The 17,965-nt window shown below is 37.8% G+C and overlaps 1 protein-coding gene across 1 annotated transcript in view; it reads left to right on the forward strand.

The window, feature by feature from the left end:
• The window catches only part of FBN2 (fibrillin 2), a 206,065-nt gene that overhangs the window by 55,170 nt on the left and 132,930 nt on the right, over nucleotides 1-17,965 (forward strand). Inside the window, exons 6-7 of the mRNA XM_056847979.1 lie at nucleotides 869-1,066; nucleotides 7,349-7,474. Of these exons, the coding sequence (XP_056703957.1) occupies nucleotides 869-1,066; nucleotides 7,349-7,474 (324 nt within the window). The remainder of the gene's footprint in view (nucleotides 1-868; nucleotides 1,067-7,348; nucleotides 7,475-17,965) is intronic.

Genomic DNA, 17,965 nt, shown 5'->3' on the forward strand with positions numbered 1-17,965 from the left:
TCTGCTGGGCGGACTTGGGACGGAGTTGGGAGCGGGCATAAACAATGAGCTTGCTGGAAGGGGAGGCCTCCTGCAAAGAGGACAGACCAAACCCTTGTCGTACTTTGTTTTATGAAAAACCAAAACTTCATCAAGATTGAGGGGGATAAATCGCGGCCATGAAAAAAAAATCGGTTTGTTTTTTTTGCTCTGTGGCAAGACAGCTTCAAAATCGTCCGTGAAAAGTTGGCCTCTGAGAAGGGGACAGTTTTAGTGCAGAATAGGAAGGAAGGGCTTAACTCTACCTCTGCCAGCTGTGCTTTAATCTTCACCTATAGCTATGTTTAGTACAGGGCACTTATGTTTGTGAGGTAAATATGGATTCAGAAAATTTATAAAGTAAAAGCAGCTTTGGGAGGAGGGCTTGGGAAAAGTGGCCAGCAGGGAGAGAGTTAAGAGCTCCTTAGAATCTGGTCACTCATGTAAATGAGAGAAGAGCCTGTTGGAGCTTTTCAGTATAATGTGTAGTTTGCTTCTAAAGCCTGGATATCCTGGTTTATGATGGTTCACTGGGGAAACTGTGAAATTTTGAACAAGTTTTATGACACTTGCATAATAATCCATGCATGCATACTTAATAGTAATGATCTTTGTAAATCCCTTCCTTAATTAAAAGATAGGATATTTGTTCTAATTTAATTTGTTCTAATTTAAAATGGCACAGCATTCTGTGAAGTCTTAAAACTTTTTTGTGTCATGAACATTTACAGATGTGTGAACTACACTGAGAAGTTGCTGTGTTGATATGTGCGTGTTTGTGTTGTATGTATTGTGTCAGAGGTCGGATGATGCAGTCCTCAAGCATTAAACTGTTTTCTTCCATTTCCAGATTATAGAACAGGCCCGTGTTTCACTCAGGTCAACAACCAGATGTGTCAAGGCCAGCTTACTGGAATTGTGTGCACGAAGACACTTTGTTGTGCAACCATCGGACGTGCATGGGGCCATCCTTGTGAGATGTGCCCTGCTCAACCTCAGCCATGTCGCCGAGGTTTCATCCCCAACATCCGTACTGGTGCATGTCAAGGTAAGCCCTTTTGAATAAATAAATTACTGTAACTGAAATGTTTTCTTCCTCTAGAGCAGCTTCGAACAAATGACTAAAGCCAGATGACTATTTTGTATATTGTTTACTATTATTCAAAACATGAGACATTTCTGGTTTTTGTTGGGCTGCATTGATATAATAATGAAACAAAAATGTTTGGGAAAGAATTAATTTAGCCCCACACACTATAAATAAAATGTGGGAGAGCAAAGAACTGTCTGGTACATTCACTCATTTTGATACTGTTCTGTTTGTTGGAATAGATGCTCTTTCTGTTTCTCTGCTCCCTGTTATCATGTTTATTCAGTGCCTTTCATTTGCACTGAAAAGTACAATAGCTGCTTTTGAACCATCTGTTTTGTGATATCTGAGCTCAATCAGATATCCTTAACTAAATCAGACCATTGGTCCATCAAGATAATAATTGTCTACTTAGACTGACAGTGGCTTTCCAGGGTCTAAGGTAGAGGTTTTTCACACCAGCTACTTTTTTTAATTAGCCAAGGATTGAACCTGGGACCTTCTATGTGAAAAGCAGAGACTCTTCCACTTAGCCACAGCCCCTCCCCACCTTGTGATTAAGCATACAACTCACCCACTAACCCTTTCTATCATATTTTTATCTCACCACTGGTCACTTAAACACAGGTAAAAAAAGTATAAACATTTTGAAATGTTCACATCTTGAATTTCAGGTTTTCTACTCTGTTGCAAATTTATGTACAGGAAGACACACATTGTCTTTAAAGATACTTGCAGTTTCACTATTAGAAAGCAAAGCATTCAGTCTTTTGAAAACCTTCAGTATTTGCATTTTTGTACTGTGGTACACTTTAATAGTAATACACAACTGGGGAGCCTGAAAGACTTGTGGGGGAGAATCTTATCCCCCCATTGCCTAGCCTGGCACAGCCCCAGGCCCCACCGCCCACCCATGGGGCTCAGCAGCAGTGGTACCTGGGAGCTGCTCTGAGCATGAAGTGGCTCCAGGCGTCCTGCGCTGTGGTGGCCAGGCCTAGAGCAGCTCCAAGCGTTTTTTGCCAGGGCAGTCAGGCCCAAGTGGCTCCTGGCATCTTCTGCCACTTCATCTGGGCCTGGATTGGCTCCTGACATCCTCTACTATGGCAGCCAGGCCTGGAATGGCTCCTGGTGTCCTCTGTAGCTGGGCCTGGAACCATTCCCAATGTTTACTGTGACTGGGCCTGGAATGGCTATCTGTGGCTGCGGACACCTGCTCTGCAGGTAAGTGGATTGTAGATATCTACAGATTGGGGATTGGATTGTAGATATCTACAGATTGGGGCTACACATCTTTATTTGAAATATAGGTACTGTAGAATTGATAAAGCTCATGTGGCCTCCTTTTGTCTAAAGTTAGAAACTCCCTCATAATATTCTTTTGTCTCATCTTCATGGAAAAAAGACATGCAGAGAGAAATAAGCAAGCAGTTACCTGATTAGAGATACAACTTTGTATTGTATGGTATATTTAGTTTATTTTTCCTGTTCAGCGTGATGTGGATCTCCTAAAGAGTGGAGGAGACTCATGTTACAAAGAGTTGTATATGCAACTCCTCATGGTTAACTGAAGTATTGGTGAATTCATTGTGAAACAATATTAACTGAAACATTTCATGAAAAACTTAGCTTGTTGCGCCCTAATGATCAATGCTTGGAGCCCTTGGTCAAGACAAATATTTTTGAATTGTTTAATTAATATAGTGATGCTATATTAATCCAGATTCACATATTCCATCCATGTTCACCTTTCTGCTGGGATCATAATGAGGATAGAAACTACGATATCTAGTGATGGACTTACTGTACAACAGTAGGCTTACTATAGGGTTGGACTGTAGTTATTCCTGAACAAAACCAGTTTCTAAAGTGATTTCTTCAGTATTACACCAAGAATTCACTTGCGTTTGTAGTTTCAAGGCCTTTGAAATACTTTTTCCGGTCTTTCAGAGCTTTGGTTGCCAGTTAACTGAGCGTGACAAATATTTCTAAGCTATCCCATGAACAGTTGACATTGTTGCAAAATTACACAATGAAAATTGAAAACAGTGTGGTAATTTAGCCTGTGAACACTAAGTGCTTAAAACAGCTTTCCCCCCTCCAAATTCTAAAGTATGTAATTTCACATTGCTTTTTAGGAAGGGCTGAATACCCTTCATTCAACATGAATTAGGATCTGAGCTACTGAGCAGCTTGTGGTCTCAAATCTTTAATGAAAGAAGACAAACATCAAAGGCAGAAAGAAAGATAACATCAGAATTTTGACAAGGGATAAATCCTGAGAAGTGCTGAGTATCTGTAATTTTCATTAAGCTAGACAGAAAGGCCCAGCTGTAAAGATAGGCTGTAAAATTCCTGAACTATGGATGGACTACTGATTCCAACTTTCTTCTAGCCACCAGTAGTCAAAATTTAGGGCCTGGTTATGCATAGTATTCATTCAGTTATAACAGAGGAAGAATGAAAAAAGCCCTCTCTTTTCATATAATAATGAACAAAACCTTTGTCAAACTGGAGATTCAGGCAGAATTGTTATTTTTGATTTTAATGAAAGAAACATTGAGACTTGCAGAAGCAGCAGTTTTACATTGCGCATCCAGATAAGGGTCTCAGTTTTTCTTTTACTCATGTAATATGTATAGTGCTTGTTTTGTTAATAGGTGTACCGGTGCTGATGTATGCTAAATGCCTTCCAAATATATATCTATTTGAATGTTTGGCTACTTTTTTTTCTTACTTTCTACTAAATGTCTTTCTCTTTCTTTCTTTCTTTCTTTCTTTCTTTCTTTCTTTCTTTCTTTCTTTCTTTCTTTCTTTCTTTCTTTCTTTCTTTCTTTCTTTCTTTCTTTCTTTCTTTCTTTCTTTCTTTCTTTCTTTCTTTCTTTCTTTCCTGCAGTCTAAGACCATTCATTTCAGTGGGCTTAGGCTGGAGTAAATATGCATAAGGTTCCACTGTAAATCATATAAAGCTTTTTCCTGAGTAAAACAAAATGTTTTATTCAGTACTTTTAAAAGCTAAAACTAATCCTTCAAGTCTATGAATATAAGCTGCTGTTCAGTGTTTATTTAAAAATATTTTATGAAGCCTCAATTTGTATCAGCATTTCTGATCTTTAAACTTGAATATAAGCTACCCAGTCATCAGGAGGAGAAGTCAAAGATAGCTGTTTTCAGAAGTGTGTGTTCAAATCTCATAGGTAGTTATCATTTACTTAGAAAACTGTCCACACAGGAAAAGAGCCTTTTTTCACTTGCCAGATATTATCAAAATCAGGAACACATGGAAACATTCTACTTAATGTATAGCATACTGAACCTTTTGGAAAGTACAGCTTGGCCTGCACAATAAATTATTTGGTGTTGTTATGACATCAAAGCTATTTGGCAGCTTATTTGATCCTTAAAAGCATAAATAATTAGAAACTGGACAGTATGAGAAACTAAAAAAGTGTCTTATCAGGTTGTTTCAGGATTTTGTAAATTGAAGTAATACAGTTTTGATTTAACATTGATAGTTTGCTCAGCCAAACGATTCCACAATCCCTTCTCAGAGTGTGGCACGAGAAATATCATAATCTTTAAAAGAGCAACTTGCAGAAATTGAAACCAACATGGCATGTAACCAGTGACCTATAAAACCACTGAAAATTAATTTGCCACAATTGGACAGACTCAGAGCCCTCACTGTGTAAAGCTGTGTGATGTGTCCAGCAAAATTTATGCACTTATCTCCATATGTATTAATAGCTTCTCTGAGGCCTTAAGAAAAAGTACATTCATAGAGCTGTGCAGCATAACATGTCACTGGCCTTTCCTTTTTCTGAACAGATATTATTGTAAATTGGCCTAAAACTGGGGAAAAAAGATTTAATAATATTTCTCCAACATTAAAATGTTTTTTCTTCCAAGAGCGAGGAAAACTTAGCATCTTTTTATTTCCTGCTAACATAGTAATTAATTTTAATTATTTAATACCGTCATCTCATTCAGCTTTGAAATCCCATGTGAGAAAGTGAAACAGAGACCCTTTTTGTAGAAGTAATGGTCACCAGAGGACTTGTATATTGAAGTTCGGTCATTAATTTACTGCTTACAATATCTGTAAATTGTTAATATTAGCTACTGCCCTGCTGATACAGTTGGCTACATTTGAATAATCAGCATGGGCAAATGAAAGGTGTACTTATGATGGATACCAACATCTATTATGTACACATTGAAATACAAGGCCGAAGGTCGAACACAGTACATTACAGTTAAGAACTGAAAGAAGCTATTGGAAATACTAACATACCTTGTTTCTAATGAAACAGAACTTTGAGTGGTTAATACAGACTTTTCCCCCTACAGAGATTTTTTTTCCTTACAGTATTTGGACTTCTTCAAATGCATGCATATATGTCACTAGATTTCTCACCATTTAATTATTCAGCAGATAAACTGAATAATGCCAAATGCCTGAGTTGACTCCATTCAAACCTGTTGGGTTTGAAATGATGTGAGCAGATAAACTGAATAAAGCCAAATGCCTGAGTTGACTCCATTCAAACCTGTTGGGTTTGAAATGATGTGAGGTAACATGAAAATGTTGACTGTCGTTTTATTTTGAATGTCTTGTTCACGAATGCGGATACTTAGGAATGAATCTTCAGGTGATGAACCAGCATGTATGAAACAGCTCATCATGTGGAAGGAATAGTAGAACTAGGGATGTACTTTTCCACAAGCTTCCCCTTACTTTCAGTTTGTGATACTGCCAAATCAATGGAACACTATTCAGGAAAATGAAGGTGCAGTGTGGCAATAGCATTCTCCTTCCAATGTCATACTTTGTCCATATGGACTATGGCACAGCCTGTATCTATTCGGATCAGGGTGGTTTGCATATTGCTAGTAGATGGGTTGAAGCTCTTAAATGTACTGAACTGGCATTGCTATCACACAAGATAAATGTCATTGTCACATTGCCATAGATTTTCTCAATGAATGATTAGCTTTGCAGCCACCACACAGACAAATGTCAACCATCTAACCTCTAACGTGGAATGGTTGCAGAGTCCACTGCTCTTTGGGCCTCTTCAGACAATCAAGATCCAGTGCACTTGTACATGTGAAGTATTTCTCATTAGGTAGGAAACCTGAGCAAGGCTGGTGGGACATTTTGGAAGTAATCAATTCATAGGGTCACTATGAGTTGAAAGAGACTTGGTGGGCACTTGGAAAGCACACACAGAAAGAGAGAGAGAGAGAGAAAGAGAGAGAGAAAGAGAGAAAGAGAGAAAGAGAGAAAGAGAGAAAGAGAGAAAGAAAGAAAGAAAGAAAGAAAGAAAGAAAGAAAGAAAGAAAGAAAGAAAGAAAGAAAGAAAGAAAGATCAAATCAAGCCTTATTTAAAGTCTCCCAAACAGGTCAGACTTTATATCTTCTGGGAAGGATGTGCAGGAGTGCACATGGCTTTACCTCATCTTTAGTCTAAATGATGCATTGGGAGTTTGTACTATTCTAAATAAACTCAGTACAGTTTTAGGAACATAGTATAAACATTTACTGCAAATTTACTTAAATTGTTTGGCAATCAATGGTTATGATAAACTGTGTTTAACTAAATTACTACATCCAAAAGTCTTCTAAACTCTTCTTGTTTGCACTGTTCATGCCTTGGTCACCAGATCCCTGGAATGGAGAATGTTTTTTAAAATAAAACATTTCTTATTAACAATAGGTATCAATATCAATGCACCCGGAGACCTCCAAGGAAGACTCTGCAGAGGAAGGCAATGGCAAACCACCTCTGCTTAATTACTTGTCTTAAAAACCCCACCAGGGGTCGGTATAAGTCGGCTGCACTTTACACACACATCAATGCATCTAAATAAAAGGGGAGATTCTGAGGCAAATGTAATAATTAATTTTCAAACTTTTTTTGAAAAAAAAAACTTTTATGAACATGAAAAGCAATATATTTTTTGTAAAGGAATGAACAGATGATTTTCTAATATAAAACAGTGAAACTGGTCAAATGCATATTTTAAAATGCACTACCATAGCTCCTTCTTACCGTTGTTATCATCAGTTAGAATACTTTCCGTGTAAGTGGTGGCAGCAATCAGGTGAAATTGCTACCAACCTTTATGTACATTGTGTATGTGGTAGTAGCAATCAGGTAAGAGTTATTTTATAGGATTGCTAAGGACCTAAAGACATTCATTATTCAAACCAGTTTTAACTCCCTATTTTCTTTGCAGATGTTGATGAATGTCAGGCTATCCCTGGAATCTGCCAAGGGGGAAACTGCATCAATACAGTTGGATCATATGAGTGCAAGTGCCCTACTGGCCACAAACAGAATGAAGTAACACAGAAATGTGAAGGTAAATCTAAATTACTTTGATGGTGTTTATCGTCTTAAGTTGGTTTATGGTTTTAAAAGAAGTACAAATAACTAAATTAAAGAACAGTGATTGGCTGCAGAGGTAATTATCTGCCTTTAGAAGTATAGGCAATTTTTTTTGCTGATTCCCCCTTCCGCTGTAGCCCCCCCCCCCACAATTTTGTTGCCTATACTGTTCCCCAGGAACAGAATTTTGTGTTGTTCATGAGTTGCAGGGGGTGGGAGGTGGGAATTAATGAAAATCTCATCCCCCATCATAAATAAGTTACATCAGTGAAAAATAACCTTGGGTTTAGTTCCAGATCAAAAACAAAAGTTTAGCAGTCTTCAAATGTTATAATGTGTTGTGATAAAGTCTGGTAGAGTTAATTTGGTTCAGTTTTTGTAAGGAAGATGGTGGAGAAGTAGCCCAGGAGCTAGGAGATCAAAGGGGATGGTGCAGAACAGCCAATGGACTAAGAAAGAGGATTAGAAAGGAAGAGTCAGTGAAGAATAAGAAGGAAAGGGAAGAGAAAACGGAACTGCTGCAAGAAAGATCTGAGATTCTGAGGCAACTACGCAGCATGAACACCCTCCCCCAGGCCAAGAGAAACTGCATACCCAATTTATATCCTATAACATGCAACCATGGTTATTTTTTAAAAAGCTAAAGTTCTTTAGCTTCTGTATAGGCATTATCTGACATTGATTAAGAGTTGGTAAACAACATTATTGACAGAGTTCCTTTGGTAATGATACTAGAGTTGAGTTTTCTTCTGTAGTCCCAGCTTCATATGCTGTGGTTCTTCAAACATCTTAGTTCTTATCCTTGCTTCCTTCTCCTTCATTGTTCTCTTGTTGAAAATTTGCCAAGGCTTTCCTCCTGCTTCTAGTCTGTTCAACAATTTCAGGACCATGGTATAGATTCTGAACTCCTTTTTCCCATTTGGCTGTTTAAACATCTTGGAAATTTTCTGGAAACTTCCCCTAAGTTCAACCACTCTCCCTTGGCTCCGTCTTCTGCTATTAAATTAAGGCCAAAAGTCTCAGTCCTTTGGATCAAGGAATGCTCTGCCAGCTCAAGGAATATTCTGTTTCTTCAGGACAGCATGGTAATATAATATTGTTGCCTGGCATATAAATGTATGTGCTTGTTTATGTGTGTGTGAATTATCTATTAACCCTTACTAGTGAACCATGTATGTATTAACTTTTTTTTTGTTCATTTTTAATATATCCACAAAAGGAAAAACAGGGGGCTTTCATTCCTAGTCTATTCCCAGATACAGCCCTGGGAAAGGGACTACTGTAACAGGGACAAGGTATTTTCATATCTGTAATGTTCCCTAAAATTGTTAGTTGCTTCTATTCAATATCATAAATAATAGATATATGGACATCATAAAACCAATAAATCAGTACTGAATTTGGATAGAACAAGTACCTTATTGAGGGCTCTCTGTGAATGCTCACCAGGCTTCTTTAGAGTTCCCTACTCTTATGCTATTCCAGACTAAAGGCGAAAATGCATGGTCACTTTAGCCTCCTTTATTCCCTGTTTCAGCCAGGATTCAGCCAGGATTGAATGCACGTTTGGCAAAACGCATGTGTTCGATCCTGGCTGAATCCTGGCTGAAACAGGGAATAACAGAGGCTAAAGTGACCATGCGTTTTCACCCTAAGCTAACAATCCCTCATTATAGAAGAGCATTTATGCTTCCTCAGTTAAATTGTTTCCCCTCAGCCATACTAAAAGGCCAGTTCACAGGCATAGCGTTTTCAGACAGAGTTTGTTAAATGTGAATCTAGTCAGCTTGAATCCTTAGAACATATTTAACTGGAGTGTGAAATCTGGTCTGATTTGAGAGAAAGGTCTTTTTTCCTTAATAGATTATGTGAATGTACCTTCTCAAAAATCATCTAGTTTTTCATTGTAGATGAGGGTTGGTAAACCACCTTAGCAGTCAATAAATATTTAGCTGCACTGGTTGCCTGTAAGAGTGATGGATCTCGATCTGTTCAAGACCATTGGGTCAAAAGAACAGTAAAATAGAAAGAAGAAATAATAGATTTGTAACTATAGATAAAACCAATTAAGCTTAACAAAAATGCAAGCAATATATTTTTTTTATGACTCAAGTTTTATTAAATGAAAGAAAAACATTTTGTACAAAGGTAGAAAAGTACTTACTTGGAATGGTATCATAAATAAATCAGATATGGAATAAATAATAAAGTTAGTGATAATAATAAATAGAGACATTGTATATTTTCTCTGTGAAAAACCCTTCAGTCTTTACTGAGTGAAAATTTGAGGACATGCTGTTTTCATAATAGCAGCAGAAAAAAAGAGGTGAAGACAGCTGTACTTGCTAAATATAACTTCACAGAGTACGGGTATCACATAGACAAAGTAAGTGTGTCTGTGTTCTTGGCTTTTGTGCTATACAATGGAACATTGCTTTTTCACAAATTATTACTGTATATAACTATATTTCAGTTTGGGTATTTTTTACGTAAACCTTAACTTGGGTAAGGAATGCATGTGTGGTACTGCTCCTTCTCTGAAATGAACAAAAAAAGTCTTCATATGCATTCTACATCAACCTGCATGAATGACAAGTTAATTATTACTAGTGAACAGAAGAAAAAATGCAATTACCACATTCAGTTTTGTATTAAAATCTTAGCACTTTCCTTTTGTTTCTACTAAAATGCCACAGCTCTCATTGATAACATTCACAAGGAAGTCATCTGTGAAAATTAATTTATTGTATGGAAGACTCCAAAGCGTAGTGTTGATTTAACTGCCCAGTCCTGCGAAGCTCTGATAATTGCGGCAATTTTAAAAACTGGTTTGCGCTGGCTTACTGATGAGCCATATGGTATCTCCTAAGCATCCTTCCCTGTATTTCACATCTTTACTGTGTGATGAAGCTGATGCTGGGTGTGCTGAACACAATCATTCCAATGGATCCCAGAGAAAGTTGTATAAGAAGGTCAAAGGAATGTTTTACATCTTACCTGAGCCTGTCTTGCTGCATCTTGACCAGTGTTGTTAAAGGGCCTGTGCAATGCATTATATATTTAGAAAATGTTTGTATCTGTTGACCCAGCACTGTTTTAGTTCCTGTCATAAATGCCCTAGGAGTCGAATAAGATAAGAAGAAATTAACTGAAAGTTAGGTTATCACATGTTGCATATGTATTATCTCGTTGTGATCCGCCCAGAGCCCACCTTGGTGAGAGATGGCTGAATATATTATTGTTGTTGTTGTTGTTGTTGTCGTCATCATAAGTGATGGAATTTTATTTCTTTGTGAACAGTTCTACAGAGTATATTCCTGCAGAAAAAGTGAATACCCCACGTGCAACTTGCAGAAAACTTACATTAACTGACATTAAAGAAAATTATAATTATGTGAGCAGCATGAAGTTTTAAAAATGTTCAGTCTACAGACAGGGCAGGTCCTGAAATTGTTGCAGACATTACCTATTCTTGGCACGAACCAGCTAGAAAAACAAGATATTATATGTTTTAACATACAGTAATGTGAATACCACAAACCTAAGAATATTCCTCATTACACATGGGTTGAGCCCTGGAAAGTCTAGTGAACCATGTAAATATACTTTCAAATATATTTGTAGTTAAACCTACAGAATTATTATTCTTGTGTGTTTAGAATGCAATGACCTTGAATGTGGCAGGCAAGCTTCTCTTTTTATTAACCTTTCCAAGTATATGCTAGTGGGAACAGAGCACATATTAACTAATTAATAAAAAGTTCTACACAGGTGAGTTGACTGCTCAGACTTTGCCTTATGGAAGAAATATAATTGTATGATTTGGGAATCAGGTCTTAGCTTCCATAAAAGATAATTTTCTTGGTTCTTTGGCATATTTTGCCTTTTAACTGTTGCCTGTCATGGGAGTCTCTGGTGCCTAATGGAAGACAAAAGAAAGCCTACAACATCTTAGTAGACACAGAAGCAGCCCCTGTATCTCAGTAGAGAAGTCTCCTAAAATAGAAGTCTCCTAAAATAGGACACCATGTGAGCATCTGGCTGATAAAATATAGTAATAGAACTTTACACTCTTGCATAAAATATTGTTATATAAGTACAAACTTGATTATCTTAGATAAGCAGCATCACCTCCTCCCTCACAGCAACCATACCCCTTTGTCTTTGGGCATGCGTGTGCCTTACTGCCACTCAGCTTACCCTCAGCTTGCCAGCAAGATGTCACCATCCATTACTGGGCTTTTGACAGTTGGCAAAACAAGCTGATATCATCCTCATGGGCCTTCTTCCCCTTCAGCCTGCCTTGCGCTGTCATAGGCCAGCTCTGCCAGAGGGCTCGTGGGCAGCTGGCATGCTTGTCTGCCTGCTTTGTGGGGGGAATGGGAAGGTTCCTATCAGGTGTGGGGGCTGTCTCCTTGGTCTTCCCAGTAGGGTGTCTTTGGTTGCTGCCAATTCCTCTGAGTGGCAGAGCAGTCAACTTGAGTATTTGCCACACTTGCAAGCAAACTGGCAAGCCCTATTCCCCACGAGTGCCAGATAACATTTTTATAATAAAGTTCAGGCATGTTTTACTTCCCAGCTCAATATGGTGAGTCTCCTCCTCCTGTCCTACTCCAATATGAGGGCAAAATGTCCATCATTCAGCACTCTCAAGTGCTGATATTGCAGCAATTCTATAATGTTCATGAACATTGTCTCTCAAAGTTGATACAAAATGGAATCAATCATTTATGACCTCAAGATAATTTCATAAAGATCTTCAAAAAACATCCAAATGTATATGCAGAAGCTAATTATCCTATTCCATAAGGCATTATTCATGAGCATAAAAATCATACAATATGTCTGAGACTTGGTAGTCATTCAATGTACAGAATACTTTCACATCATAATCTACAGAACCTGCTTCAAATGCAAATTCCTATTGAGATAGTAAAGAATATGTTTTCTTTATTGGCTCCTTTTTTCTTTTTTTGGTAGGCTACTTGTAGCCAAAATTTCAAAATTTAAGCGCAACTTCTCAGTAGCATAACTTCTGAAATATGGATGTGATGGTAAATTTCTGTGTTTTCTAACACAATCTCTCTCTCTCTCTCTCTCTCTCTTTCTGACATACACACATTTACACACTGTACTCAGTTGATAAAAGTTTCTTTGATTTAATCTGGATTTTATTTAATTTTTTTTTTTACAGAAGTGTTCTCACCAGTAAGCACTCTGCCCACTCCCTTCCCTTCCTCCAGTACATCAAGCCAGATCAAACATTACAAAGGGGCAAAAGTCTTGCTTAGGCAAGATGCCAGTTTTTAACAGGAGTGGTATTACTTTGACATTAACTAGCCAATTTTTTTGAAAAAGAAAATAAACTAGTAGTCATGCAATTTTAATTTCTTTTTCACCTTTTAGACTTCAAGAACCAGATGTGCTTCAGCTTGCTTAAAGGAAACCTTTTTCCTGGCAGTAATGTGAATAAGTGTTCACATTACATTGTCAATACCTTGCTGACCAAAATTGTTTAAATAACTTGAGTGCACAAAACCTATGGTAACTTAATCGAACAAGTACCCTTGTCCATTTCCTGTGGATGCATAGGTTAATTAAAGTTTGTACTCTTGACAGTTTCTTTTTATTCCCAAAGTTTTCTGTTTGTTATAGTATTATAATATTAGGGAGAAATTGCAAAGGCTTAGTGATTTCTTAATGTTATATGACTCAGATGTAGTATATATTTGTTTAGTTAGTGAAATTATTAAAATATTTTTTAAAAGTCAGGAAAAGTAACAACATTAAAAAAAACTCATACAGTGTTTTAAATTTATAGCAGCCTTTAAAATCTGTTTGTGTGTTAAGTGCTGTCAAGTCACTTCTGTCTTATGGCAACTCTATGAATTCATGACCTCCAAAACATTCTATTGTTAACAGCCTTGCTCTGGTTGCAAACTGAAGGCCGTGGCTTCCTTTATTGAATCAGTCCTTCTCATGTTGGGTCTTCCTCTTTTCATGCTGCCTTCAATGTTTCCTAGCATTATTATTTTTTCCCAGTGACTCTTGTCTTCTCATAATGTGACCAAAGGATGATACCCTCAGTTTTGTCATTTTAGCTTCTAGGGAGAGTTCAAGCTTGATTTGATCTAGAACCCACTTATATGCCTTTTTGGTGGTCCATGGTATCCATAAAAGCCTCATCCAACATCACATTTCAAATGAATCAACTTTGTTCCTGTCACCTTTCCTCATTGTCCAACTTTCACACCCATACATAGTAACGGGATGTACTATAGTATGCATTTTCTTGATCCTGGTCACCAGCGGCACATCCTTACACTTAAGGATCTTCTCTAGCTCCTTCATGGCTGCCCTACCCAGTCTCAGTCTCCTTCTAATTTTTTGGTTGCAGTCTCCCTTCTGGTTAATGATTGAGCCAAGGAATTGAAAATCTGTAACAATTCTAATTTCTTCATCATCAATTCTAAAGTTGTATAATTCCTCAATAGTCATTACTGTTATCTTGATGTTCAGCTGTAATCCTGCATGGTGTAGTGGTTAAGAGCGGTGGTTTGGAGCGGTGGACTCTAATCTGGAGAACCGGGTTTGATTCCCCACTCCTCCACATGAGTGGCGGACGCTAATCTGGTGAACCAGGTTGGTTTCCTCACTCCTACACATGAAACCAGCTGGGTGACCTTGGGCTAGTCACAGCTCTCTTAGAGGTCTCTCACCCCAACCTACTTCACAGGGTGTGGGGAGGAGGAGGGAAGGTGATTGTATGCCACTTTGATTCTTCCTTAAGTGGTAGAGAACGTTAGCATATAAAAACCAAGTCTTCTTTTTTGGCACTTTCTGCTTTAACCTTAATGAGTAGTTGTTGTTTTCTGCCATGTTAATGTATCATCTGCATATCTCAAATGGTTAATGTTCTTTCCACCAATTTCCACTATACCTTCATCTAGTCCAGTTTTCCTTATGATATGTTTTTGTATAGATTGAAAAAATAGGGAAATAAAATACAGCCTTGCCTGACATCTTTGCCAACTGGAAACCATTCTGTTTCTCCATATTCTGTCCTAACAGTAGCATCTTGTCCAGAGTACAGGTTATGCATAAGAACAATCAGATATTTTAGCTTAACCTTTTCTTTTAAAAGTAACCATAGCTTTCAATGATCCACGCAGTCAAAAGCTTTGCTGCAATCTATGAAACACATGCTGATTTTCTTCTGAAATTCTCTTGTATGCTCCAGTAACCAACGTAAATTTGCAGTCTGCTCTGTAGTGCCTCTTCATTTTCTGAATCCAGCTTGAACATCTGGCATTTCTCATTCCATATATGGTAACAATCTTTTTGGTAAGATTTTGAGCATCGCTTTATTCGTGTGAGACAGTCTCAGATCTTGTGGAACTGATCTCTTGTTCTTCCTTTTTTGTCGTTCTATTCCTTTGCACTGTCTATAATAGTTCTCTTTGTCTCTGTGTTCCAATTGGTGGAACACTGCATTTAGACTTCTGATTATATTTCTGTCACCTTGTACTTTTGCTTCTCGTCCACCTTTAACAATTTTCAGAGTTTTATCGTCCATCGAGACTTTTCATATCTTTTGACTACAAGAATAATCTTTGCATAATCTTCCATTACAGTATTTCTGGTTTCAGCTCATAGTTCTTCTGATTCCTGTTCACTTGAATTTAGTAATGCAAATCTGTTCTTTACAAGGTCTTTAAACTTTTCAAGAATGTTGTGTAGATTGTATTTTGGCATTGTAAATGTTTTGGTGTTTCTCTTCAATTTTATTCTAATTTTCAATATTAACAATTCATGGTCTGTACCACAATTCATGTAATTTATTTTATTTCTTTATTGGTCATCTGGTGATGTCCACATGTACAATTGTTTGCTTGGTTGCCTGAAATGTGTGTGCAATGAACAAATTGTTGTCTTCACATAACTCTTTGAGTCACTTTCCTGCTTAATTTCGTGCTCCTAGCTCAAATCTTCCAACAATATTTGATACTGCTTTGTTTCCTAATTGTGTATTCCAGTCACCTATGATTATCAGCACATCTTGTTTAGTTGTGCGATCAGTTTCTTCCTGGACACTTGCATAAAAGCTTTCAATGTCTTCCTCATTGGCATCCGTAGTTGGGTCATAAACTTGAATGATGGTTGTGTTGATAAGTTTTCCATGAAGTCTGATTAATATTATTTAGTCAGACTTTGCAATTTAGCTGCTGACTGTAGTGCTACCCCTAGTCTCACTATTAGAGCAACTCCATTTCTTCTGTTTGTCATTTCCAGAGAGGAACACCTAGAAATTTTCTGATTGAAAATGACTTTAGTTCACTCACTTCCAGGATTGCAATGTTTAAACGTTACTTTTCTGGTTTTACGATTTTGATTTTACACTGATTCATACTTCTCACATTCTATGTTCCTATTATATGTGTTCAACTGCTTCAGACTTTCCTTTTGCATCCATTCACATCAACAACTGAACATCCTTTCAACTTTAATCCAGTTTATTTATGATTGTATCCTTCCACCCATCCACAGTTTCACCCATTGAAACCACCTACAACTTTTCAAACCTAAAAAACATGCAAAGAGGAATGTTTAAAGATGCAAAATCATGATGAGATAGAATGATTGAACCCCCTCTCTGTTCTCTTTGCAGTCCTGATCTGAATTGGGGATGTATAGGAGGCTAGAAGATACAATCATGGATCTCCTAGCATCATTGGTCTAGTATAAGCACTTCTAGTTGTTTCAGGAGCCCTGTGGCGCAGAGTGTTAAGCTGCAGTACTGCAGTCAAAAGCTCTGCTCACAACCTGAGTTCGATCCCAACGGATTGCTGGGGGTAAAGGGAAGATGACTGGGGAAGGCACTGGCAAACCACCCCGCAAACGAAGTCTGCCTTGGAAACGTCGGGATGTGACGTCACCCCATGGGTCAGGAATGACCCGGTGCTTGCACAGGGGACCTTTACCTTTTTAGTTGTTTATATGAGATGGCACCTATGTTCTTTAGGCAAATTCCAACTATGTCAGGGAAGAATCATGAAAATGGCAGCTTCCCCTGATAGACTGTAATTGTCTCAGACCACTTGGGTACCAGTAAACATAGATGGCTAACTGCATGGAGATAGTTCGTTTCCTTTTGGGTTCCTGAAAGTAATAAGGTCAGAAGTATAATATCTTAAGCAGGCCTCAGTATCCATGTGCTATTCATACTTTTGTTAGAGCATTAAAAAAACAAAGAGGCACAAAGCAGGTAGTGGTCTTTAAGTTCTACAGAGACCAATCTATGTAAAGCTTTAGAGCATAAAACCCAGCACCTTGACTTGTACCCAGAATGATGAAGGAAACCAGTGCAAACATATTACTGTAATAGGCTCTTGGGGGTCGAGGAGGCAGGAGCTGCTGCATTCTGCACCAGCTGCAACTTTTGAGCACCTTTTAAGTGAGGAATGAAATTGGTCAGAGGATTTGAGAACCTCTCTTGTTTTTTGAGGACAATACTCTTAGTTTTCCTTTTCAACCAACTTAAAAGGCAGCTGAGGGAAAATTATTTGGCTATAGATTGAGACATGAAAACCCCACAGAGTTTCACATAGCTTCAAAATGGAAAACATAAGTCAGTTCAAGCTTTATGGAAACTTGGCTTAAACTTGATTGAAATTAATACCAGTTTAAACTTGGGCCCACCTCCAAGTGTGTTACAAAACCTGAAAGCTGGCATCTTAAAGAATGGTGATAGGTTTTATGAAGAGATGTACATTACCAGAAGTCACCATAAAACTGTAACTTTATTAGAAGATAGGTATTAGAAATGATGCAGTTGTATGATTAAGTGAACTAGATATTAGGGGTATGCACTTGAAAATAATTGTTTAAACTGTGTAATAATTTCAGAAAGGTCAGAATTATCATTTTCAATAAATGTTGGGAGTGTGTTTATTGTATCAGAATATCACATTGGGGAAAATTTCCATTTTCATTAATGTCAGATCAGATGCCTGCCCAGTATTTCCTATGGGGGGAAATGGCAGGATTTCTAGAGCAGCTAATTTTTCACCCCATGACACCAAACTTTCAGTGCATCTAGTCCTCCCTCTGTACTAAAGACCTCCTAGGTTTAAAGTGAATTGGACATTCAATTTTACAGCACCCTAAGGAAGGCACCTCTACCTATCCTTCTATTATAATTCCTTATGGGGGGAAATGGCAGGAAAATGGTGAATTTTCCAGTGTGGCTATTTTTGCACAAAATGACACCAAAATGTCAATGAACCTATGCTCCCTCTTGACTAAAGACCCCCCCCCAAGTTTCAAGTGGATTGGACAAAGGGGTCTGATTTCATAGCCCCTGGAAGAATGTGCCCCCAGCCACCCTTCTCCCCATATGGGAAAAATGATTTCTGGTACAACAATTTTAACTAAATATATCCCCCAGGAAAACCTCCCACATCAA

The sequence above is a fragment of the Euleptes europaea genome, chromosome 4 (genome assembly GCF_029931775.1).
Source record: "Euleptes europaea isolate rEulEur1 chromosome 4, rEulEur1.hap1, whole genome shotgun sequence".
Taxonomy (NCBI): domain Eukaryota; kingdom Metazoa; phylum Chordata; class Lepidosauria; order Squamata; family Sphaerodactylidae; genus Euleptes; species Euleptes europaea.